At 31.3% G+C, this 26,748-nt stretch overlaps 7 protein-coding genes across 14 annotated transcripts in view; 2 read left to right on the top strand and 5 right to left on the bottom strand.

Moving 5' to 3' along the window:
* Positions 1–295: 295 nt before the first annotated feature.
* On the bottom strand, positions 296–7,655 carry LOC117204833 (xaa-Pro dipeptidase). The gene is made up of 9 exons (XM_033442609.1): positions 7,283–7,655; positions 5,603–5,801; positions 5,296–5,535; positions 4,882–4,943; positions 4,768–4,812; positions 1,598–1,867; positions 1,081–1,525; positions 790–941; positions 296–608 (listed from the first exon to the last, which is right to left on the bottom strand). The coding sequence occupies exons 1-9, from the start codon at positions 7,300–7,302 to the stop codon at positions 566–568; spliced, it is 1,476 nt and encodes a 491-aa protein (XP_033298500.1). The 5' UTR covers positions 7,303–7,655; the 3' UTR covers positions 296–565.
* LOC117204832 (FAST kinase domain-containing protein 3, mitochondrial-like) lies at positions 1,980–4,662 on the bottom strand. Its single transcript, XM_033442608.1, has one exon. It carries the CDS (start codon positions 4,250–4,252, stop codon positions 2,078–2,080), a length of 2,175 nt encoding a protein of 724 aa, XP_033298499.1. The 5' UTR covers positions 4,253–4,662; the 3' UTR covers positions 1,980–2,077.
* A 1,638-nt stretch (positions 7,656–9,293) lies between the features above and the next one.
* Positions 9,294–12,454, bottom strand: LOC117204880 (GSK-3-binding protein-like). The gene has a single exon (XM_033442699.1). It carries the CDS (start codon positions 11,788–11,790, stop codon positions 11,275–11,277), a length of 516 nt encoding a protein of 171 aa, XP_033298590.1. The 5' UTR covers positions 11,791–12,454; the 3' UTR covers positions 9,294–11,274.
* A 196-nt stretch (positions 12,455–12,650) lies between these two features.
* LOC117204881 (bolA-like protein 3) lies at positions 12,651–15,700 on the top strand. Of its 2 annotated transcripts, none has more exons than XM_033442701.1 (5): positions 12,651–12,739; positions 14,322–14,558; positions 14,804–14,930; positions 15,249–15,337; positions 15,405–15,700. In XM_033442701.1, exons 2-5 carry the CDS (start codon positions 14,517–14,519, stop codon positions 15,468–15,470), a joined length of 324 nt encoding a protein of 107 aa, XP_033298592.1. In that variant the 5' UTR covers positions 12,651–12,739; positions 14,322–14,516; the 3' UTR covers positions 15,471–15,700. The 2 variants fall into 2 exon arrangements, with proteins under 2 accessions (XP_033298592.1, XP_033298591.1); XM_033442700.1 differs by lacking the exon at positions 12,651–12,739 and adding an exon at positions 12,842–12,977 and having other exon boundaries at positions 14,330–14,558.
* Positions 15,701–15,964: 264 nt separating this feature from the next.
* LOC117204879 (putative sodium-coupled neutral amino acid transporter 7) lies at positions 15,965–18,050 on the top strand. 2 transcript variants are annotated; one of them, XM_033442697.1, is made up of 5 exons: positions 15,965–16,054; positions 16,148–16,363; positions 16,580–16,940; positions 17,014–17,263; positions 17,336–18,050. In XM_033442697.1, exons 2-5 carry the CDS (start codon positions 16,258–16,260, stop codon positions 17,987–17,989), a joined length of 1,371 nt encoding a protein of 456 aa, XP_033298588.1. In that variant the 5' UTR covers positions 15,965–16,054; positions 16,148–16,257; the 3' UTR covers positions 17,990–18,050. The 2 variants fall into 2 exon arrangements, with proteins under 2 accessions (XP_033298588.1, XP_033298589.1); XM_033442698.1 differs by having other exon boundaries at positions 15,996–16,054; positions 16,186–16,363.
* A 198-nt stretch (positions 18,051–18,248) lies between these two features.
* LOC117204877 (E3 ubiquitin-protein ligase RNF123-like) lies at positions 18,249–24,635 on the bottom strand. Its single transcript, XM_033442693.1, has 12 exons — positions 23,708–24,635; positions 23,089–23,367; positions 22,687–22,826; positions 22,281–22,603; positions 21,244–22,212; positions 21,046–21,173; positions 20,845–20,948; positions 19,711–20,777; positions 19,308–19,636; positions 19,069–19,234; positions 18,845–18,991; positions 18,249–18,772 (listed from the first exon to the last, which is right to left on the bottom strand). The coding sequence occupies exons 3-12, from the start codon at positions 22,782–22,784 to the stop codon at positions 18,462–18,464; spliced, it is 3,642 nt and encodes a 1,213-aa protein (XP_033298584.1). The 5' UTR covers positions 22,785–22,826; positions 23,089–23,367; positions 23,708–24,635; the 3' UTR covers positions 18,249–18,461.
* Positions 24,636–24,816: 181 nt separating this feature from the next.
* The window catches only part of LOC117204876 (SLIT-ROBO Rho GTPase-activating protein 1-like), a 42,836-nt gene continuing 40,904 nt past the window's right edge, over positions 24,817–26,748 (bottom strand). For 4 of the 6 annotated variants that reach the window (XM_033442690.1, XM_033442688.1, XM_033442692.1 and 1 more), the window contains one exon: positions 24,817–26,521. In XM_033442690.1, coding sequence (XP_033298581.1) covers positions 25,496–26,521 — 1,026 coding nt within the window. In that variant the 3' untranslated portion in view covers positions 24,817–25,495. The remainder of the gene's footprint in view (positions 26,522–26,748) is intronic. The other 2 variants (XM_033442687.1, XM_033442689.1) reach the window with 1 other exon arrangement.

Below are 26,748 nucleotides of genomic sequence, written 5' to 3'. Positions count from 1 at the left end.
CTCAAGTTCCCTTTCAATATGCGTAAGATATCACATCCAAGGTTACACTTGACACTGTCTGTCCCCCTCTTTCGTCTCACAAAAGGTTATTACGAATTGAAATTTTCACGATAGAAAACCATGCAGTTCCATTTTCAATGCATTTAATATTTTTTTAATTCCATATATTCTATTAATGTTTAAAGATTATTTTCTAATCTATATTAAGTAAATATTTTGCAATATATATTTTGTTTAATAAAAGAAAAGATGCAGTAAAATTTCATTTGGAAAAATAAAAGTATTGATGAACTGCACTGTATAATAAAGAATATTGTTTTATTTGTTTCTCTTTATATACAATTTATAAAGGCATGACTTAAACCTGTGTGATACTAAATATTGCATTATATGCGCTATAAGAAACGCGTGTAAAAATATTTTATGACGTTATATGACGTATCACAATTGTTCTTATATCATAAGGAACAGAATATGTAAATAGTGTTTCTTCGCACGAAATTCTTCGTTATACAATCGCATATTTTATACGATGTATTCATTGTTTTCTCATATGTAATCAACTTCATTCTTTTCTAGCGGCCATCCATTCTTCTATTTCTTCCACGCTATAATTAAACGGTGTGTTATTGTAAGTTATACTTACATTTTAATTGCAAGTGACGTCAAAAATCGTGCAGATATTAACAAATAAAGTGCGTATAAATATTAGTAAATAATGAATATAATTGTAAGACGAGTAATTTAAATATCAGGTAATGTAAATATCAAAATATGCAAGAAACTTACGTGCGTGGCACATCCGTTAAATTTCTTACGCCTGTTTCCGTTATAAGAACATCATCTTCGATTCTAACTCCACCCCAACCACGGAATCTTTTCAATTCTTCAGCAACGATGAATTTTGATTGATTTGGATTTTTCAGTGCTGCATCTAATAACTATATATCAACTATCTTTTTTTATATTGATTGATATGTAAAATTTTGTTAATATTATTGAATCTTTATAGATTCGAAAAACTTTAATATTCAGTACTTTCTTCACATTCTTATAATCTATTATAGTTTTTTTACTTACGCAATCAATAAAATAGCAACCTGGCTCAATTGTCAAAACCATACCAGCTAGTAAAACACGACTGGTTCTCAATTTTCTTAAGCCTGGAGCTGATGAACGTTCAGGATGTCCTGGAAGATATCCACCAACATCATGAACATCTAATCCCATAAGGTGTCCAAGCCCATGAGGCTGAAAAACTTCGTGCAATCCTGCTTTCATCATTTCATCAACATCGCCTACTAATAAACCACCGGTTTTTAATGAAATTAACATAGTTTTATTTGCTAAAAGATGCATATCTGTCCAAAGAACATTAGGCTTTGCAGCATCCATCACTGCATCACGAGCAGCCAACACTGCATTATAGATCATTTTTTGGTCTTCTGTAAATTTTCCATTAACTGGAAAACTACATGTAATATCAGCTGCATATCCACAGTAGTTTCCACCCATGTCAAAAAGGCTTATAGACAAAAAATAATATTTTTTGTAAATAAAATAAATTTCAATTAAAATGTCAGAGATCAAAACTTACCACATATCACCATTATTTATAACTTTATTATTGGGAGCACCAGCATGTCCATAATGTAATATAGATGCATTATGTCCAGATCCACAAATACAAGTATAAGACACATGCCTACAACCTCCTATGGAGTATACATAATGCATAAAAGCTGCTTCTGCTTGAAATTCTGCAAATCCTGGTTTCACCATTTGCATAATAGATTTGTGAGCATCTGAGCTAACTTTAATCACATATTCCAGTACCTTAATTTCTTGTGGAGATTTTATGACTCGACTATAAAGAAAAGAAATACATATGTCTTCACATGAAACTTACATTTTATTTTATAATAATATAATTGTCAATAATTATATAAGAAATTATTCAGTTTTCATCTATGAAAAATTTTATTCTACACATTATACAATATATTTCATTAGACTACTTTTACAATTTCTATCAAAAATAGAGAAATTTATATTTTATATTTCTGTTACGTATATGTTATACAGAATTTTCTGCAGAATGTAAACTTTTCAACAAATAAGATAACAATTTATTAGATTGATTCCAGAGTTCTTGTATTGTTGCATAATCTAACATCATAACTTTAAAACCTAATTTCTTAATCTGTCTCTTTTTCATTATTTGTGGTCCTATTAAATGTCGCGTATTTCTACAATAATACTCTGGTAAATAAATAAAAACTGCAGTATTCACATTTTTCTCCTGATCTAAATTCAAATGAAATACCGACGTGGATACCATATGCGGATGTATAAGAATATCAAGAATATAGAAATTAATAGGTGGTAGTCTATTCAATATCACATTTTTACTCAATTTTTGTTCTCCCCCTACCAAAGATGCCAATGGTTGATATATCATGTTCACTGCTCTTCTAATTCGAACATCTAAAACTAAAGGTTTCTCTACTCTTCTTAGGGGAAAATGTAAAGATGGATATTCCTTAGACTCTAAAAACATGGTAGCATCTAGTAATTTCAACTTATTTTTTATGCGATTAGAGAATACAGAATGATTTCTCAAATGAATTTTATGCAGTAATTGTGAAATAAATATCTTATCAAAAAATTTAACAGGATATTTTTCCAAATAAGTACAAGAAAGAAGAATATCTAAAGCATCATCTAATTTCAAATCATGAAATTTTACTGATAACACATCATCAAAAGTTTTCCAAAATTCAGTACTATTGGGAGGATGTACATATAATAATCCAAATGGTGTAAGAATAGAAGACAATGAAGAAGTTGATATATTCATAGCATGTTTCATAAAATATTCCCCACATTCTGACAGGATTCTTTCATTTCTGATTTGCAAATCCTTACAATAATTCATAATTGTAGCTATTAATTTTGAATCATCAATTTGTGATGCTTTAGATTTCAAATAGCCTTGTAAAGTACTTTCTATTCTATCATCAATGTAATCTTTTACATGTAAACTATGTATAAAATTTATTAAATCTTTTTCACTACATGCATTCATGCTTATACTTGCCCACTTACTGGCACTCATTAAACATTTCATTGCAGAAACATCATCATGAAAAGAATCTAGTATTTCTGCAATTTGTGTGCCTGTTAATTTTAACCAACAGTCAGAAAGTTTTCTCTCTAAAATAAGTTTGACCATATTTTTACTTTGATTAAAATACTTTAATACTTTAAATAATGCTACTAATGTATATGTATTAATCTCTTGCTCTTGAAGCAAAATACCAACCCATAAGGTATCTATTGATTTACGGTACTTAGAATCTTTATAAGATGATAAAATCTTTATTAAATTTACTAATTGTGCAGGTGAAAACTCTCCATCTGTTGCTCGACTTAAAGCTTCATCACACATGAAATCTCTATATATATTTCTAGATGGACTAACTTTATCCTTTTTTAGGGCTATCAGCCCCTGAACTATTATTTCAGCATCATTACTATTAATAATTAATTTAATCAATTGTTTCATTATCATATCTCTAGTAGTATTATCAACATCAAACTGCCTATTTCTTTGCATTTTATTAGACTTCTGTTTAAGCCAATTATTTTCTAAGTCTATAACTTTTCTTAATCCTTCTAAAGCTACTCTACAATTGATTTCTTGTGAGATCTTGTTGTCTAACGTAGGATAGGCACCATTAGTTGCATTGAACAGTTGTAATCCTTGCAATGCCTCTTCTACGTTCAAATCTTTGAAACAGTCAAGATCTGAATAAAATAATATTGCAGTTCCCTCATCTGTTTCTATGTCTATTCTTTGGTTTAATGCTTTGTTTTTCACATTAGTGTTACTTTTGGAACTTGCATTACTTTTAACTTTAAATGTAAATGGCTCATTCTTCTTAGATATATCAGGAACCTTGTAACAATTATCAATAATAGAAATGCTATTTTGATCTTTATTGTTACATATGGTTTCAATATTTTTGATCTTTCTAACAATTAAAGGCACTTCCTGTATTTCTAATCCCTCTTCTACAAGAATGCTAGTCTGTGTTAGACTTTGTTGTTCAGCATATTTTCCAGAATTGGACTCATAGCTTCGTATAATAAATTTAGTGATCCAAGCAGAGGATTGCATGCTCATACGCATTAAAAATTTTGTCCATACATGACCAGCTAGTATCATCTGCATAAAGCATACAAGCATCTAATAAGATTAAGTTTAACAATAATTCCTTCATGTCTTATTTAATGTACCTTCTCCAATTATGAAATGAAAAGATGAAGCAGTATAAAATATCTCTTGCAGAATGCAATAAAATTGTTTGTTTTGAATTAAAATAGATATAATGACCAGTATTTATATCTTGAACCTATTTTCAATGATACTTTCAATTTAACGATTTTATAGAGCCATTATTAAAAGGCTTCATGTGAAAGGCTTGTGATAAACTTACAGAAAATAATTATAACGATATATATCGATATAATAAATCGACAATTGCTCAATTTCGATAGCAATTTTTTAAATTTCCATATATCGTGTGAAACTTCGCCAATTTCAATTTGATATATAGTAATTAATTTTTACGTTTTATATGTTCTACCTTCTATATTCTACAATAAAATAAAAATTTCTTCTTTGGAGCCATTTATTTAACTCTTTCGATCGAATTAACGTATTTTTACCAGACCGCATAATATTAATTTTGTAGCACTTACCATTCACATATTTCAGGATATAAAATTTTATTGTCAACTTTGAACCTATAACACGATAAAATGTAAATAAATAAATTATTTATAATGTAGAAAATATTGAAAACTAGTACTCACTGACTAATGCCATCAAAAGTTGCCTCTTTTGCTTGCAAGCCACTATCACTATTTTGACCATTCTAGAAGTATAATAAAAGAAATAAATATGTTTGCAAACCTAGATTAAGTAAGCTATTCACTAAAAAGAAAACATACGCGTAGGTAGAATCAATAATAATTTTATTCAAAATTGTACTATTCGTGATTTTTTCTCTATATATTTTCAAGAACAGTATCGGAAGTAATAATTTAATTTTCATATTCTTCTTGACTGTTTTATGGCGAAAAATTGCTATTTAAATTTCAAGTAACTTTTCGCAAGAATTTAGTTACATTTCACTTCCGAGCGATAATAAATTTATTTTTAAATAAAATAGCCCCTAACTAAGTGTATGTAGTCCTTTAAAATATTTATTTTAAATACTAAATTACTAAAGTGAGAAGAAGATTTGCTTGTTTTGATTTCAAAACTTTAGCTATCTCGTCGGTATAATAAGTTTCGTCTACTGCATATCGTTTTTTAAAATCGTCCAAACTATGTAATTTTCCTTCCCAAATTGCATATTCAGGCGGTAATCGTGGCATAAATAAAATGGACGTTCCTGTTGCTAAATCAAGGGCACCATAACATCCTGGCTCTTCAACAGCGAAACACCATTGAAAAAATGACTCCTAACAAAAAAATTACATAAAAAAGATATGTTATATTACTGTACTATATAATTAACGATTTATTTACCTGTCTGAATGGCCAGCATATATCAGTATCATTAAACGGAATCTCAACTCCTCCTTCGAGAATAATAAAAGTGCCTGTAGTTGGTACTTTTGTATTTGAGTTAATGCGTTCGACTAATCTTTTCCGATTGTTTTCAAAAAGGGACATAGGTACTTTTAAAGTAAGATTTCCCCTTTGAAAGCATGATTCTAATCCATTCCTAGAATGATATTTCTATACTTATCAAGCAATAAAAAATACGAAAAAATAAAAGCTTTATTTATTATTACATTAACAAACAATCTAATTTCCAATTTAATAGCAAATAATTTCAGTTCTAATTTATATAAACCTTTCCATCCAATAAAAACATCTTGTATATTACAATATAATATAATCTTGCTATATTGTTCCTTGTAAAATATCTGAACAATAATTAAAGAAGAAAATTAGTAACAACGTTGAAAGTTCTTGTAGGTATAATTTTCTATTAACAATTTAATAATAGCACAGAAATAAATAGGTCGAGTATTCGATATATCTTTATCATAAAAAAATAATACTAACAATAAGATTATATAGTTATAAAGTACTACATATGAACAAGATAAGCGTTATTCTTATTAGTGAAAATATGCTCTTAGGATAAAGAAATAACTAAAAAATTCAATGAGGATAATTTACTGTTAAATTTATTCAATATACGTACAATTTTTTTACAATCAAAATAATTACGTCACTTCAAAATTTTTTTACCGGTATACAAATTTCTTCGCCCAGTTATAATTGCTACATTTAAAAGTATACATTTTTCAATTTTTATTAAACATTTAAAATTTTGAAAAATACTCCAAAGCAATAAAATTCTAGTTTTATAAGACTTAATACAAAAATCTGTTTTAAAATGATATTAATATCGGTAATCGGTACATAATTATCGATAATTATCTACCTTACATAATCAAAAATTAGTAAAATAAGATCAATGAGAAGTAACATTTTATTAAATGGAAATTGTATTTGACATATGATAAGTAAGTAATCACTGAATAACACTTTTATCTTTTTATTTTTGTATTTTTAGAGATTAAAACATATTTGTTATAGACTGTATTCAGTATTCTCTATAGTATATATAACACTTTATGGGGAATATGTCCAAATATTTAAAAAATTAATACAAGTATATTTGTTATGTTAAATAACAATTTATAATTCTATAACTTCAATTATGTATTAAATGTGATATTAGTATTAATGTTTTCATTAGATATAGAATTTGAACATTCTGTATATATGGGTATACCTAGCATCCTTCTTCGCACATGCGCAGAAGGAAATTGCCTTTAATATAACCTTAAAGTTTGGCAAAATATTGTTGTAAAAATTAGAATTTAACATTACAAACATTATCGTATTTGCTGGAATAAAAGATAGTCGTTATAGTATAATTAATAAAGCAATAAGCAATATAATTGATAGCATTATGTAAAGGTATTATAAGGTACGATAAGGAAACAAGTTGGACAAGAAATGATTCACAAGGGAAAAAAAGTAAACAACAAAGTATTTGGAATACAAAGAACAAATAATTTGTTGCTATCATTATAACAATTATATATTTATATTCAATAACAGTATATCGATTCCTAATTAATATCGGGGATATAATAAGAATCAATAAATTGCGTCTATACATACAAATGCGCAGTGTCCGCCATATTACTTTCTCATTTGTCGATTTGTTGACAGAACAGTATAGTTTTCTTATGACACTAGTTGAATATATACTTTGTAATGTAAGCAATGACTCATTCAATGTTCAAATTACGAAAATTCCATTGATACTTGTAAAATCACTTTTCACGCAAATGTACGATTCACGACCCACTTTATTATCTTTTATCTGCAACAGTCTAAAGGATCACGTGATGAATTTCAACCGACCAATAATGTTTGCAACTTCCCGCGTAACGACATGGAATGATTGGCCTTTTGTTATCATTGCCAGTCATTACTCATTACATACCTGTATGTTATATATACATGTATTAAATTTATTCTTTATAAAACAACATGAATCTACATCAAATAAAAAGGGCAGTCAAATTTACTATGTTTTAATCAATGTAAATTATTTATCATTCTATATTATATTATTTTAGATCAAACAAATGACTTAACATGTTTTTAACCTTAAAATTTGATTATTTAGCGTCCTATATTTTTAATCAATAATTAAGACGAATCATTGTTAATAAACCTTGGTGATTTTTATATGAGTATAAAACTCACTGTTTTACATAAGCTAAATTAATGTATAAAAATATATCTTTTATCTATGAAAAATGAAAAATATTATTGTACTAACTTATAATAGTAATAAATTGCAGATTTCCTATAATAATTTTTCCCATTTTTCTAACATGCTTCATATAATTTCCTATCTACATATTTTTTCTTTTATAATAATATATCTAATTAACTTTGATTTTTAATAAATAATTTTATTGTACGATTACATGATTCTATGTATACATATTTGCAACTGACTGGCTACTTTAAAATATATATCTTCATTGCTTAAAATTTTGATTATTAGTTGTGTAATTTTTATCTATAACTGATTTAAGAGAATCGATGAAATATTACGATTTGACATCTAATTTGTTCATGAACTGCTACTTGATTTCGAAGTTCTAATTAAAGACGGATGTCGTAAAACGTCACTGATAACGTACGAACGTGCATATGTATATGTATGTACATATTATTACTCATATATGTCAAAAGGAATAATTTTAACTATAACTATTTATAATCGCGTATATGTTATTTACGTATACCAATTTCCGTTATCATCTATTTCTAAGAGGTGACGCAAATGTTTCAATCCAGCCACGTACAATATTTAAAACGTCAAAAGTTATTTATCGTACAGCTCTTCCCTTTAATTCTATCATATCGATAAAACAACTCAATATTCTTTATTAACCGTATTTTACGATGCTATCAATGAATATAATAACATAGATGTAAAGAATCATTCCCTTTTATAATTTTTTACTTTTGCTCCTCGCTATCGACAATATTTCCATTACGTAACATTATCTGTATGTAGAGTAAATATCAAGCACCGGTAAATATAAGTTGATTCCCATAATCTTGTTTAAATGTAACTGAAACACTTTATCGGTATTATTATCTGACCACTATGCTACCATTTATAAATTAAGTTTTGAGTGTTTTTAAGAAAAAATAGAAAATTAAAATTTATTACTGATGTATATTAAAGTTATTTCTATATCATTTTTTATATTACATTATACAAATTTGAAAAAATATGTACTTAGGAATCTTTAAGAATAGAAAATAATTAAATAAGAAGTTCGAATATCTCAAAGATTCTGTTATTTTTTTATTGAAAGATTATCTCGTTTAATCACCGAGGATATTATGATATCCCTGTAATACCTTCACGCATGAAATATGTTTTCCATATATGTATGTACCAAGGTGACTGGATAATTTTCGTAACAAAATTTCTCCGATACTTTTTTATGGCAACAGCACGAGTTAAAATCTACATTACAATATTTGTAATATTAATACATGGCATAAGTCAATATAGTAGCTAATAAAAAATTCTCAAAACAATAATTTCTTAAAATACAACTCACTGGGTAAAAGAAAATATAAAATAAGACTAGGATGAAATCTTTTACTTGTTTATTTATAATTAAGGTTCGCCGGATGACAAATCCGGCGATCACAACGAGGTATATAACTTCCTTGATTTACACTTTAACGGTGAATTTAAAGACAAATCTCTCATTATCTACACACTCATACCTATGCGAACTCAAATCGTTGCACATACACGCACAAAATACACATCAGGAAGAAACGCGCTAATTCCCCATTCATTCGCTCATACATATGATCACGTGCGTTCATCGGAACTGTGTCTAACGTAATATTTGTAGTTGTGAACTAGTTAACATTTGTACAATATGTAGACATGACACGATACGCGATACCGTGCTTTCATTTTGTCCGGCTCTTATAGGGCGATATATTACAAAATCCACCTTTTACCGGATTTTTCTTCATATCAATTCCGAAATCGTAAACTGAATTATGCTCTACCGTTAAACCGAATACGCATGTGCATCCAATATGCATACAACAAATTTATACGCGCGTACAGCGTTTGTTACGTCGCTAACGATCGATAGTGATAAATAACTATATATGTACTTAATATATGCAGAGCGAATGTAAACCTACCATGTATCAAGCGTGTAAGAAACCCACGCACTCGCGCATATACTTTTACAACAAAGTCGGTTTACTATCTCTCTTCAATCAAGTCGGCTAAATACTTTCAAACGAACAAAATGGCGATAATTCGTGTGCGTACAATTACAGAACTTAAATTTGAAAGTATACATATACATAATATATATAACTCAAGTAACGAACGCTACATTGTTGATTCTACCTTAAACAAATACCTCTCGTTCGTTGTGCAGAAAAAAATAAAAAAGAAGAAAATAAATGAGATCACTATCCTTCGAGTTGCGATGCTTCCGCGCGTAAAAAGGCGTTTCTATAATTCGTTGATTGATTTCTCAGATGATTTACATAGTTAACTCCTCTAGTAGTAACTGGACCATAACAACCCGATCAAATCGAGCAAAATTCTTTAACTAATATATCCTATACGCGTGCTCTTTCTCGTATTTCACGCCATTAAAAAATCCATAATCATAAGATACATATACATATATAACGGAGGTAACACATGAACTTAAATAAGCATTAAATTATTGAATGCTGAATTATTATGCTAACCGATTCACATCAGATCGCACATTAAGTTGCTACTTCTTTCCATTTTTAAATACCTAATTCAAATTAACTACCAGATTACTTTCTATAATTACAAAAAAGGTAATAAACTATCAAAGCAAACAAAAAATTATAAATGTTTTTGTATAAAAAAGAGAACAAATAGGTTGCAAACGATTTCGGTAAATTTCAATTGTCAATCACTACTTCCAAAACCTCATCTTTCTAGTACCCTGGACGCGAGAGTAGCACTCAGGAACTCTTCCTTTTATCTTTTTTCATTTATTCAAAGAGGGACAAGAATCGCAGTTTTGAAAAAAGATCGGTGAACCTTGTTGTCATGTAAATCGAATCCGAGGGCCCGAATCGAGGCAGCCATATCTTCCACGTAAGCCTCGTGAGTCGTCGATACAGGCGAGCTTAGCCGAATTTACACGATTCGTGCGTGTGAAACTACTTCGGATAACAACATACCATATTTACAAACACGGCCATGTAAGGCCGTAAGTTCTTGGCTAATTATGTTTACCTCGTTGTACTTTCTTTCGATACAAGCCACACACATATTTCGCTTAACGGGCGAATATGTTCTCGCCTGATAACCCTTTTTTTCTCATGTATGCACATACACAATATATACACACAGAGTACATATATATATATACACACGAGGTATACCAAATGTATAACCGTGGAAAGATACACCAAGGAACAAGAATGACTGTTTTAATAAAGGACACCGAACTTTTTTTTTCATTTTTGTGTAGTCTAGACACCACAAAAATCTGTTCAAATCTCCATATACCGGTCTCGTATACCGGCCGCACTATAATTCATTTTCACAGCTCAAGTGGTTTGTACACCGGTGGTAACTGTTCGTCCTCCGAATCGTAGAAGTACGGTTTTCTTCGATAAACCGTCGACGATTGTTCATCATCTTCCTCCTCCTCGGAATTATCCAGATCGACGAGATTCGCTTGAAGTCTCTTCACAGCCTCTTTTATCAAACCACCTTCTCTGAGCAATTCTTGTAAAAGCTCATACGGGTCGTCATCTCTCGTTGTCGGCCTTTTGTGATGGTGATGATGATGAGCTAAGTGATGACGATGATCGTGGCCACCGGTATTCTTCATGCCGCACATCTCACAGCTACTGGGATCTGCCCAAGACCTCGAAGGTATTTGATATGGTGATGGTCGGTTTTTCTGACTGATGCTAGATTTAGCTTTCAAACTGGATAGTCGAAGGTTCTCTTTGATTTGAGAGACAAGAAGATCGACGTCGCGAGAGAGGAAGTCCTGCGTCGTGTTGGGCACTACCTCGATCAAGTAGGTTGTTTCCTCGGCGCTCGGCATGGCGTAGGTTACTTTCCCCCGTTCACCGGCTACGAGAACAAAAGGACAATGGCACGAATGCCGTGTTTACACCTCCACGTCTGCGATACTGGCGAGCAGCGGCTACAATAAAGCCGCGCTCTCGGCCAACGTGTTATTGTCCTCTCTCTTTCTTTCCCTTTCTCCTTCTCTCTTTTTTTCCTTTCCTTTCGTAAGCAGGCAGAAGGTTCTTCACATTGCACACATCAATACACAAGAAAAATACTTTCCTAGCTTATTGTTTCCGTTTTTTTTTATTTTAATTGTTTCTTAAATATATTGTAATTTCTTTGTCAGAGTAGAATAAACCTGTCTTTGAATGATATAGGTAACTGAATTGATTAAGCCTGCCTAGCTTTCCCAGTTAAAGGTGCACTTGATGTTTACGAACATATTTAGAAATGTTCGTGTAAACATAGATGGCCTAAACTAGCAGTCGCGTCTCGTAATCGCATGGAACGCGTGATTCACTGTGTAAATACGCACCATTTATCCTACCCCCTCCTCTCCAAGCCTTTCCTTTTCTCGAATGTTGAACGAATCATCAAGTTTTGCTCGTGCTTTAGTTCGAAGAATTGAATGAACACATCCTCATCGGACACATATATTGGTGTAGTCGGCCACACACACGCACACACGGTGGTTTTAAATTCGTTTGAACGTATATACACGAAAATATTCTTCTTTGTCTATCTCTTTCTTAACTCGATTGGAGTTATTTCAACGTCAACATCGTCTCTTTCTCGATCGTGTTACATTTCGATTCGAGCACACGTTGCACAATAATACACGTTTTGACGCAAGTCTGGCTCCGGCTCTCACACAGCGTGTACGGTTCGGAATCCAGAAATCCACTGACGATTGCAATACCTCCAACAAATAACTGTTTTCGGATAATAAAAGGTCGAAAGTTTACAATTTTGAGTAATTCGTAAGTATAGAGATTAAAAAGGGCACGGCAACGTTCCCTAGAGCTAAAGCGAGCGACCGCTCGTCCGTTAGCCACAAATCTTCTACTCTCTTATTATTGTTTTGGTTCTGACGCGCATGCGCACTTTCCCCCACGCTCGTGTAAACAAACCGTTAACTCGTGAGCTCTAGCGAATCGATAATATCTTTACCACTTCCTTGTTGCACGGTGTCCCCTGCACCCCCCCGGAAAACCGTGTGTAAGTGTATATACATATAAGCCTATAAGGTGAAATGATTTCACTTCGTAAATTTTTCGCAACGTATCGTTCGGATTCGGGCTAAGCATGAATTTCGGTGGAAGAAACACGTACACACACATCATTGATTCGTTGCATAGACATATGAAATATAGACCGACATGCTTTATGAAGAGTGTGGTTCTCGTTAAAAAAGAGATAGAGATATATTACGTGGTCTCTTTTTCTCTTTTTAATAGATATTCGTTTTTAATACATAGAAAAAGAAAGAGAGACCTTGTTATTTATCTCTATTTCTTTTTCCACAAGGGCCATTTTCTCAACACGGCATTTGCGGTCTATACTTCTCAAGTCTATGGTTTATTGCATGTATGTATGTACGTAAGTTGTATGTTGCTCCTGAAGCGCTTCAGCTTCGATGAAATAGAAGGATCAGGGGTCGCAGGGCAAAGGGAGGGAGAGGCTGCAATGTACGGATCAAGGTTACACTCGAGTCCGTGTTAATCTACGTCATCCTTTGCCAAGTTTATGGTGCGTGCGCATACGCGCGTGTACTCGATTTCCACTTGCGATATATGTGTTTACGTAAGCATTTATCGGCAACCAGCAAATCATTCATTAGATCTAATCCGCGAAACAACGTAACCTGTTGTGGATCCACTTTCGCAAATTTTCTTCTAATTGGCTGAAAAAAATGACGAAATCATAGGAAAGATTTCATATACACACACATTCGTTGATTGCATCATCACGAATATGTATTGGCTCTTGTTACATGTATGATTATTTACTTAACATATGTATCGCAACTATCGCGAATTTGAAAGGAATGACATTTTCTTCTAATATATCTGCTAGTTTCATTTAGAGATTAGGCGATACAATGTTTCTTCAAGTATCAATGCCAATGAAAGATTGTTTATTTGGATGTGTAGATGAAAATGATGATGTCGGTTGTGATATAACGTTCGGTAAAAATAGCTTGTAATTTTTGTTATGAAAGGTGGGTTAGTCGGTAATAAATAGACTAACCTCGCTTTTTATGAAATCAATATTTATCGATCGAAAAATCATTCATCAATTTTGGCTATATTTTATATTTTTGATCTATTGTTGCATAATTCAGTTTTCACTATTTGAAGCTTTTTATGTACAAATTTACTGAATAATATCATTAATAAAATTTTTGTTAAATGAAATAACACCAAATGTAATGAATTTGTGATAATAATTTTCAATTGATGTCAATTTAATATTCGATTCACGTATTCCATGTATGAGTAAAAGTAAAAAATATATGTATGTATTTTTATATTGTTTAATGCGCTTTTCTTTTTTTTACAGTGTTCTAGAATTAAGTAGATGGCGCCATCTTAACTTTATATTTAGGAATCAGCTGATCGAGTGAAATATTGATGCTTATGTACTCTCAGTTGACTACCATTTCATTTGACTGTTTTCAACGAAAAGCTGTCATTCATTGGATCATAAACAGAAAAACAAACGAGGTTTAAACGAACCGGATCTATCGTAATAACTATGTTCGGTCGTGTGTTTATGTCAAATTTTCGTAATATTTCGGTAGGTACAAACACACTTCTCATATAAGTGTACGTTTACTATCGAGCAAATTGTTCTATAATAGAAGAAACTTTATGATAGCTACCATTCCCTCTTAACATGCCAAAATCAGCTCGTTAAATACTTATTATTCACGTTTGAAGAAATTCCTAATATCCATATTTTCATATTTCCTTTCTCCTCAAAAGAGAGAAATAAAAAACTCTTGAAGAATGCGTAAGATGAATAAAATGAAAGTTTTGCAGCTTCTATCGAGGGTATGGAATGGACCCAACAGGGCATTGGCTGGTAGAAATGCTGAACAAAAAATGATATCAATTCTAAGAAACAAATTTCCTCAAGCTAAACTTATAGAAGTTAATGATGTCTCAGGTAAAATGATTGTGAAAAAAAAGTAAATTATGGTATATTTTTATTGCGACAATGTAATGGAATATGTAATAGAACGCTGATGCTTGTTGAAAAAAGTTATCTTGATCATTATTAAGGAATAAAGACTTAAGAATGATTTGTCTAATATAGAAATATGAAAGAAACGTTAATTTCATTCATTTAAGATTCTATATTATTTATTTTTAATTTAATATTTTTGATTTAAAAATATCTTGCTTCTAAAAATTTTAAAGATATTCTTTTTATCTTTAAAATTTTTTTAAAGCTTGAAGGAATGTATACATTTTATTATTGTAGGAGGATGTGGTGCAATGTTTGAAATAAATGTTATTGCACCAGAATTCAAAGGATTGAACACTATTAAGCAGCATCGATTAATTAATGATGTAAGAAACATTATTGAAAAGATATTGTTGCACCATTGACTTTTTTTTATTGTAATTATTTCCACAGGCCCTTAAAGAAGAGATTAAGGATATGCATGGAGTAAGAATATATACAAGCGTTCCTGAAGCTTAGATTATTTGTAATTTTTTACGAAACTATTTCTTATATCATGTAAATGTATGACTGAACTGTATAAAGTTTTGTAAATTTTGCATATAAATATTCATATATACATCTAGCAATATTTATTTGTATTCACATATATATAAAATTCAATGTTTATTTAAAGGATTTTAATAATATGAATCATCTATATGCATAATAGAAATGTGTACAATAAATGACTAACATAATTAAATAGATTTTATTTTTCTATATATTATTTTACCCATTCATTCAATTTTATAAAATTTGATATTTTGTTCCCATCATGTTATCTTAAATAAACATTTTCTTATAAAATATAAAATATTAAAAATAACATATTATATTATTACAATTATAAAATAACACACTTTATTATTTTTAAATATATTAGACTGTCAATTGGCTTTAAATAAGAAAGAATGTCTAAAGTACTATAATTTATCATCTAACAAGTTTTCAAATTTAGTAGTAAGTTTAATTAAAGTTAACACGGCGACATCACGCGGATTCAATCGGCAATTCCAAGTCGGAAGGTTTAAAGTTCACCAATAGATCATAACTGAAACAAAGTATGTACTTGTAAAATATTTCTTAAAACAACAATGTTATTAAAGTAACGAACATAATTTTATTTTCTAACGAACTTTGTTCTAATTATCTAGTCATAGATATTGCTGATAAATTTTCTGTTTACTCGAAGAAATGCATTATCCCAGATAAAACTTGGATAGTTTATTAGTCAGGAATAACCATTCAGATTGCAAACATCATCATGAATTGTTTAATAGGGGATACGGAACGACTTATTACCAATGATATGTTATTATGTACTGCACCAAGTCCTTCGTCTATTCCTAATGCTGAAAATGCTCGATCAGGTATTACGTTTATTATTTTACTTTATAATACAGTTTCTAATTTTTCTTCAAACATAAATAAGACACATCTGTCATTGATTTTTTCTAATAATTCTAATTTATCTACTATTTATATGTCAAAATAATGTACGATAGTAAATTTTGCTTATATATTTAAGCATTTAAGGAAATGAAATGTATTGCATATTTTTTATTAATTGTTTGTAATATTTGCAGGAACCAGCATATTAAGTACAATTTTTCTAATTGTGAATGCCACCTTAGGAGCTGGTCTTTTAAATTTCCCACAAGCCTTTGATAGAGCTGGAGGATTGGTCAGTTCTATTAACGTGCAACTTGTTGCACTCATCTTTATTACCGCTACACTTGTCATTTTAGCCAATTGCAGTGACATTACAAATACCTGCACTATGCAAGATATGTTTGCTAATTTTTATGGACAAAGATCATTGTTTCTATGTGCACTTTGTATTGTGATATATAGTTTTGGATGTTGCTTAACATTTTTAATAATTATTGGTGACCAGTTTGATAGAATTCTGGCAACATACTATGGACTTGATTATTGTTATACATGGTAAATGAAAGTATATATTGGAATATTTTTGTATTAATATTACTGTTTTTTATTAACTAATTTAATATTTTAGGTATATGTCCAGAACATTTGTCACAACTGTGACGTGTAGTTTATTTATACTGCCTTTATGCTTTTTTAAAGGATTGGATGTTCTAAGCTATGCTAGTTCTATTGGTTGCATAACTATTTTATATGTAATAGCATTAATAGTCTATAAATATTTTACAAATACTGTGTATCCCATTAATTCTATGAAAATATGGCCAGACAACGAATATGAGGCACTTCAAATAATTCCAATAATTTGTTTCGCATACCAGGTATCCTATTTTTAAGAATGTTGTGGTTTTAACTCGTTGCTTCACTCTTACAAATGATTTTTATATTTGCAGAGTCATATGACAGCAATACCAATGTATGCTTGTATGAAAGAACGCAATCTTAAAAAATTTACATTATGTGCTATAGTAAGCATGATTATTTGTTTTACTGCTTACACAGTGGTTGGTATTTTTGGATATGCGACATTTGGAGCTGGAAAAGTGCCCAGTGATATTCTTCAAGGCTATGCAGACAAAAGTATAATTCTCACTTTAGGGATTATATTCATAGCAATCAAAAATTTTACTACATATCCAATTGTCTTGTATTGTGGTCGTGATGCACTTCTAAGTCTTTTAGGAATGGACAGTAACTCTATTAAATTTAGAGTTTTTATTACATTGATCTGGTATATACTGTCTTTAGTAATTGCGGTACTAGTACCAGATATTTCACCAGTTATTAATTTTCTGGGTGCGTTGTCAGCAGCTTTTATGTTTATCTTCCCAGGCATTTGCCTATTTCAGAGTACACTTTTGAAAGATTCGGAACTACATTTAAATAAAGATCGACTGTTAATATTTTTTGCAATTTTCATTACTGCGCTTGGTGCGTTTATATCTGGTGTTATACTTACAGAAGCAACAGAAGATTTGAATATAAAACCTAACAAAAGTTCATTAGTAACTGGATTTAGACAGTTGAAAGAAAATCTATGTACTTAGTATATCTTATATGATTTGAGGTTGTAAAATATTTTACACAAGAAAAATTTGTGTAAACTACTAATAAGCAAAAGAAAAAATGTCATAAATGCTCGTATAATAATTTTATCATAATGTCCTGTGATTTATAACTGTTATAATTTAGCTAAATATTTTAATATTCTCTGATAGATTGTATTAATTATAATAGGAAACAGGAAAGACTGATACATACGCAAATATAATGGTATGTTTGTTATATTATGGCAGAAAATCTATATAAAGACTAAAATTTATAATTTTTTTATTTTTGTACTGCATTCATAAATCTTTAAGACAGAGTGATAGAAAATAATATTAAATAAATAAAATTTTATATAACATTTTATACAATTTGTTTACTTTTCTCCAGAATCTATCATAGCTTTTACAAGAAATTTATTTTTATAATTACTTTCACGATTATGTTATACCGTCAACACGTTGTTATGGATTATTTCGAGGACGTAATTTCATTACTAAAATCGTGTAACACGTTGCTAGAAAGGTCTATGACTTTCTCGATCGTAACTTTACAAAAAAAGCATGATCTACTGTTTAAGAGATGTCGGTCGATACAAATACGACATGTTTGGTGATTACAAGGTTTAAAAGTTACTGCTATAGGTTGTGCATAGCATATTGTGCAAATATCACCATTATCGCTTGAAATTTTTGAGTTTGGTAAAATAGCACGACATTCGTCTAAATATTCTATCATACCTTTCACTTTTTCAATTTCTTCTTCCGTTACGTCATTTTTATCTACAAAAATTTAATTTAGAAAGTTATGCGATAATTTTTTATATATCATACTATATATTTATTTATACTTACAATTTGAAAAAGAAAATCTGTTTATATTTCTTCCTTGCTTATCTTCAACTTTTAAATCTCCTAGCAAGAAATAAAGAGTGCTCATTTGAAAACTCGGCTCTATCAATAGGGTTTGAGTAATCCTTGGTACTTCTGCTATGGGTTTTGCTAATAAAATTCATATTTTTCTTACGCTGAATTCTGTCTATATACCTTCTTTACTTGTAATTAAAAATTATACTTACATTTAGAGTTGATCATATCATCATTCAGTAATGCCAACAAAATACCTGTAACTGCTGCTAGTATTGGGTAGTGGTCCACCGACTCTAAATCTGGGATTTCCAATAACACAATATGTTGGAAGCAACTAGTTTGTGAGCTAATTCTATTTAAAATTTGACAAAGTAACTAAAAATAATAATGTAATGATAATTATATGTTAAGTAAAGTATAAAAACATTAATAACATAGAAACATGTACTTGGCACAATCTAAACAACAGATTTTCACTGAAAGACTGTGGTGAATTATTGAAGATATCCGGAATCACAGTGATGATCATTTCCAAAACTCTCAATAGCGAAATCGTTAAGTCGAAACATGTGGCGCAAACTTTTAGCTGTCTAGATTCAATGAAGACTCTTTCGGACCTGGATGAAACATTGTGAATCTCTTGAACCATTCCAATAAACTCGGAGAAAGTCCAATTCAGCAAATTTAGTAAAGAATTTAACAACGCTGTCGTGTCTTGAAGATTTTTCAATAATATATCCCTTACGTGGCCTTGGTACACAATGGACGGACATGGCTCTAAAGAACGGAGACTAGTAAGCTCGTTGATTGTCCAATTTTTAAGGCATTTACTGAAAACAAAAATTACGTACTTCTAGGTTGAGAAATTGATTCTTGTTGATAAGATTTTGGTCCGACTCTTTTCAAAAGATGTGGGCTTCTTTCATATCGAAAGGCAAAGCCATTACCTTGCCAAAATCTGACTAAAATCCAATTTGACTCGGCCCATGCCTTGTTTTCGTATGATTTCAATAAGTTCGTGACAAGTTTTATTCGACTCTCTTCTGGTACACTTTCCATAGCTTCTAATGTAAGTGGATTGAACACGAATCCAGCTAGCGTCAAAAGTAACGTACTCTTAGAATCTACGTTTACTATACGAGAGTCCATAAAATGATCACAAAGAAATTTAGCTGTGTTCAAAAACATTTGTTGGTAATCTGGAATTTGTTCAATACGTGCTGTTGGATGCATATGATTTCGTAAACCAACACACACGTCGGCTAATGCTTCTACGTAAAAGTCCGGGACAAAACTAAACATGTTTCCTTCTAAGCTGGCGTTTGTCAAAGTCAACGTGATCACTTTTAGAAGCCATACTAGTTGTGATTGTTTCTCCTTTGAATAAATAGCAGCACGAATCCACGCCATATGTCTTCCCTGTTCTATTAACTTAGCATTGAAAACGTTAATGGATCTGAGTAATTCTTGTTCGATTGACACAGATTCAAGTTTCTCTTTCTGTTTAACTTCTTCTAGTCGTATTTTTATATTTTGATTGGCAGAAATATATTCTAACATGCTATTCCTAAGAAGAGCCGCTATTGCCAATGGCTTCTTTGCTACTAGATGGTAAAATAAAATAATACTATCGAGTAATTCAAGCAAAGATGTAGTTGGATCTGCAGTGTTCATGGGTAATGATGTTGTATCAAGGATTATTGATCTTCCTTGATCTAGTGAATTCATGTTGTTCACTCGAACAAGTGCCATCCTATATGAATGAGATGTTTCTTGAGTTTGATCCATTGTAACAATTGTTTGGTGTTCAGATCCTAACAGTTGTATTAGTTCACTTCTGTGCATCTTGTTCAAATGAGACACTAATCCACCCAGTCTTTCGATTCTGGAGTAGTCGATCGACCCATCGTAAAATACCCTGTTCATTCCAATTTATAAAAGAAAAGATGTTATTAATATTGAAAGTATATTGAATAAAATTTTACCTGGAAGGCACATAAACAGGTGATGTTCCAACTTCGGCATCCCATAAAATTTTGAATGCAATCAGAAGTCGATAAATACAACAAAGAGTAATCGGTGCCGGATTCTGAAGTTATTGATTATTATCTGTAGAAATACTGACCAAAGACATAATGCTAAACAAAATAGTTTAATTATCGAAAGTTTAATAGTTCGTTACTTACACTACTTGCTATAGGAACAAAACGCTTAAATTTTCTTAAAAATATAGTTCTTGAAGTTGGTCTTTTTTCATTACCATCAGAATTGTCAAGAAGAATTATTAAAAATTGTACTTGTAATGTTTCTAGTTCTGTAAAATACAAATTATAAATAAAAAATATTAAAAATTATACAACAAAAACGCTTAAAATTGACTGTACCAGAGATTGTAGTTTTAATTTGTTGACAAGCTTCTAAGTAACTTTCTTTATTAGCTTCAACTGTTAAATCTACAGGATCTGTTTCCCACCATACATTACTAACTATGTCAATCAGTCCTTTTTCATCTGGTGGTTTAACATTCAAGAAATTTGGAAGCCTTACTTGATCAAAGAGTAAATGTTGCAATAAATACTGACGCGTTGATACATGTTGACAAAGTTTCGTTAGAAGAAGCAAGTTCTTACACTGATCAGAATATTCAACTAAATAAGATACATGTTTGAATGCAGACATTAAAAAAACGACAATAGTTTCTAAACATATCCTGAGTTCATGCTCTTCAAGAAATGTCCATAATAAATCTAAACATGTTGACAATAAAGAAGTTTCTGGTTCCGAAAGATGTCTTATAAAAGGAACCACAATATATTCCGTAACATATGGCATTGAAACTAAAGGTCCTATATGTTTTAAAACGCAATTTGAAAGACACATTAAATAGGTCTGTACATTCATATCTTCATTATGTAACTTTTCTTTGTGTATAATCTCTTTGCTTATATCACTCTCTTTGTTCATATTTTGTCTTGTATCTATCTGTTCTATTATTTTTAAAAACCATTTGAATAAAAGTACAGCTTGATGTATTTCTTGTTTTGGAATTGCTTGTAATGGCTCATATCCTTCTAAAGGATAGTGCATTGGTGTGGATCCAAAATTGGCTGTTAAACCTTCTTTTAGTGCAAGACTTACTGTTGGAAAATATGCAAAACCAGCACCCATTGATATATTTTCAAAAGCTCGTCCAAGACATCTACCATTTCTATAAAAATCAACATATCCATTATCTAAGTCTAATGCACATCCAATAATGTCTCCTGTATGCCATGGTTCTCCATATGTAAACGTAGCTGCATTCCATTTTCTAACACGGTTTCCATCATAAGCATATGAATTAATGGTATCTCCTAATAAAGATACATTCTATAAGATAGAGTTAAATTCTTAAATTATATTATCAGAAATATCAACATACCAACACCAGATTCTTGAGTGAATGTACAATTAACTGTACTCCAACCAATTTGCATGAGACCTTTGGTTCCAAGTTGAACTTCGTACATCCATTTTCCTTGATATACCGCTGTATTTGCTCTCATTGTGCTAAAATTACTTCTGCCAATAAGAGTGAGCTTATCAGGAGAAATTGAGAATAATCCTAGACGTGATGTTATGTCAAATCTGACAACATTTGGTCCAATTCTGCCAATTCTTTTGTCTTCTACATTTTTCTCTGGAGCATCTTTTAAAAGAGCACTTTCAATGTACCTATTTGTTAAATATAAGCTACGAGCTACCCTAAAATGTTAATACATATATTTCAAAAACTATTAACTATGATAAATTAATACATAAATAAATCGATCGAGTAGTAAAAATACCTTGATGATTTTTCACTTTCATTGCCAGATTTTCTATCAGTAGATTCTAAGAGTATATCTGACCCAAAAATGTCTCTCACTATTTCATCAATTTCCATGTTTGAAAATATTTATTGTGTATCGGCATTGAAACCATTAAACTGGAATAAGTTCAAGTATGAAATACAAGGATCAACATTGTATTTTCAATAACTTTTCGAAGTTGTAATTATCAAAAACTAACCACATTTTTTTTACCGAAGGGAAAACCGAGAGGGACACATAATATCAAAAACGAAACAATTGAATCTGATAAAAGTATGAGGACGTGAATGTTAATACTCGATACTGATTTGTTGAGAAATTTTTTCAAGCTTTTCGTTAATAAACACGCATACACATGGAATACAATGTCACCTTTACCTTTTCGCAAAGAACATGTATGTAGTTATTTACAAAAACTGACATCAGCTGATTTATCAGCCGTCCTTATGTATTTAATTATGTATTCTTATTGACCATTAGTCACTCACTCATCAAGTGTAAATACTGCATTTCTCCATTTAAATTTCGCGCGCTCTATAAACATCGATGAACAGGAAACAGTAGTTTTGATACGTTTTTTTACATTTAACAAAGAAAATCTTATGTAAATGTTCATTTAAGTTATTGCATTCAACGTGCAGGATACTTGTAAAAGGCCTGCCAAAAATAAATGATTTATTACCTGTTTTTTCACATTTTTCATTAGTTTTATACTTTAATTTCAAGTTAGCTTTCAATGATCACCTAATGGTTCTTGATTGCACTGGAGCAAGTAACTGGAAAAATTATAATTTTTAACACGACCAAAAATATTTTTTATCAGGAAAAATAATTCGAATAATATTAAAAAATTATAGACATGTTAAATTTCTTCCAAAGCGATGCATAAAGTTTCTTTAAAATTGCAGTCATAATTCAAAGTTATCATTAAACTAAAATTCAGGGACTCTTTCCTAATAATAAAAACAAAAGAACAAGCACTAAGAAATTTACTCACCGCAATACCTATAAAAGTTACACAAATTTAGATTTGGGAATATGATTAGGTTTTGTTGCAGAAATGGTCACAATGCAGCCTGCAAGTTTTTTTTATTGAAGTTAATATCAGTAACCGTAACGGAAAAATAGTCAAATTAGGCTCCTGTATCTGTACGATGGGGCAAATTGACATAAATACGTAACAACATTAAATTACACGTTAAATTACACTGAATTCTCATGGGGCTAACAATTCAACATGAGAGTAGTTATACAAAAGAAAACGATTGTAAAAGCGCAACTCTCACTATGTATGAACTATGTATATAAAAACGAACGCACCGTTAAGAAAACTAAAGTTTTAGCTTTGTGTTCGTTCAACAAATATTATGATACAATCAGAAAAATGGGGAAAGGGGGGAGGCAATAATCCATTGGCTTTGGTATTTTTCTTATTGCGGTGGGTATAATGTGATAATATTTCGTACTAATATTTGATCAGTAACTATAAAGAGTATTATGTCAATCAATCTTAATTGAATTTGCATCACTCGTTACTTTATGGATCACGATTGTTTATAACGCGTCCCATTAGTTTTCCACTCAAAGTATAATTCGTAGAATGCTTGCACAGAGTATCAAGTATACTGTATGCATATTACTTCGATAAACGAGTACAATGATTTTTTTTCGATTTTTTTTCCTTTTTTTTTTAAATTGGTTATAGGGAAGAAGGGCATGAATACATCGAGGTGTTACATCGCTTTCTTCTGATTTCGTTGAATTTTTTTTGTCATAGTAGAATTATTGGTACATATCTAGAACTGACGTCGAATTGTTTAAATACTCGTGCATTATTGTACACTTACTATTCTCGAATATATCGAACATCATTGTCGTTATAATTCTTATTAAAGACATGTTACTAATGTTTAATGATAATAATAATAATAATAGTAATAATAATAATAATATTAATAATAATATTAATAATAATAATAATAATAATAATAATAATAATAATAATAATAATAATAATAATAATAGCTCGGGATTTAAATCCCGAAATCATTTCACTCATTCTTCTTAAGAAACTAATTCCTAAAAAAGATTCTAGTTCTTTTTTTCTTGTTTTGTTTAAAACTCATACTTACTCGCGTGCGTTTTTAAAGGAACATCAAATACGTTTGTTGCAAACATTATACTGATAACACGTTGAGAAGAAATATTCTTTGCAATAAATTACAAATCGTCCAACGTACAAAATCATCTGGCTTTTTTCTCTCTCGCTCTCTCGTTCGCGCTTTCTCGCTCTCATTCTCTCGCTCTATCGACGAAAAACTACTTAATCTCGAAATTATATTCTTTTTTTTGTTTTTTCTTTTTCGATGTATTTTTCTCGCTCACACATTTCTCGCATCGTTTTTCAATCATCGCTCGATGACTAGAAACATCGTTTCGCGGGTCATTTGGTAAAAAAATTATGCGAAAATGGAAAATAGTCGTAGAAAAAATAAACTCGGCCCGAGGACAGCATCAGACCTTTTATACGCAACGTTCACTGGCTGAAACTAAACTCACGTGACCCGTTCCATATCAAGGAACGATGCTGTCCGGCTTTCCTTTCTTTTTTTGGGTACTGTAACTAACACACTTCGTGTCCTTGCGATTTGGGCGGAGTAACTGGTCAATGGAAAGTCAGTGGCAAATCTACGCGTCTGGAAATCTTACTCAAACACGCATGGGTTGCTGAAAATAAATATTTCCTCGCTGCTAAAAACTTCTCTGTAATACCCTGGGTTAGCAATTAATTGGTTTGTTCGGCGCTCTGCGCTTGCTTCTCGATTTTCCTCGCGAGCTCAGGACTCATGTGCGGATGTGGGAATGGTAACACCGGTTTTCTGAGAATCGTTGGCTTCACTTTTATCTGCGGCTTGAACGAGGACACCTGGCTGCCGCCTGTTAGGTGCATATCTGCAAATTTCGCCACTATCTTCGGCGTCGAACGTGGTGGAAGAGGTGATCTCAAAGGCATCGAATCCGAGATCTGATTGGAACTTGTCGACCTAACAATTTCCTCAGACTCTTGTTCGGGATCGTGTTCGGTCTCCATACGTTTTAACTTTGACGCGTCAGGATTCGACTTGGTATTTTTCTTTAGAGTGCATTGGTTCTGTTTAGCGAATCGTTCTGCAGCTGTGCTCATGTCAGGGGACTCAGGACCGCCCGTTGGCGATGTGGCCGCTTCAGCACGAGATGGCTGAGTTGGCGTCTCTTCGTCAGAGCTGCTTAGACTGCTCGACGAAGCAGACTTTTTACTTGCATCCTGTGCCGATAAAGGCAGATCCATTACCAAATCCGGTGTATGTTTCTGACGCATTTCACGGAATTCTTGGGAGGCACGGAAAATTTTATGATTAGGAGGCGCAGGCGGGTTCAATTGCGTTTGCGACGTCGCTCGTCTTTGCCAAAGTTCTCGATTCGCAGAAAACGTCGGCTGTTCCTGAGGTTCTTCATCTTGAGAGATAGTATTGCTTGTTTGAAGAGAATTCGCAGTCTGCTGCACACTATCACCCATGCTTTGGGATTTCCAGTGTTGTTTTCTACTTGTTCCACGCTTTGATCCGCCGTCTAGGCTCATCAAGGAAATACGTTCTGCTTCTTCGCTAGTATCTTCGTTGCGTTGTTGTAACGACTCGCTGAAATCTGATATCTTCTCGTTCTCACCATTATTACTAATAATAACTGGCGTTGTGTCTGCACGATGATCAGAAACGAAGATATGCTTCTCTTTTTCTGGTGTCGATACCTTTGCTACTCGAGATGCACATTCCTGAAAATAGTTGAACAATGTGAAACTATTGTAGATTGTAATATAGACGTTTAAAGAAGCATTTATGGTGAAATGTTTTGTTACGTAGTGAATGGGAAACTAGTGACGCTCTCCAAATTACCAACCACATTTGTTGCAATGAAATGTAAATTATTTTCTGTGTTGTTATTGCGTATGTAGTGCCCTGGAATTTTGTTACAAATTGTTATTTTTACAATTTATGTTTA

Source organism: Bombus bifarius, unplaced genomic scaffold (assembly GCF_011952205.1).
Source record: "Bombus bifarius isolate JDL3187 unplaced genomic scaffold, Bbif_JDL3187 scf7180000007984, whole genome shotgun sequence".
Classification (NCBI taxonomy): domain Eukaryota; kingdom Metazoa; phylum Arthropoda; class Insecta; order Hymenoptera; family Apidae; genus Bombus; species Bombus bifarius.
This window is presented reverse-complemented; position numbering and strand designations above follow the sequence as displayed.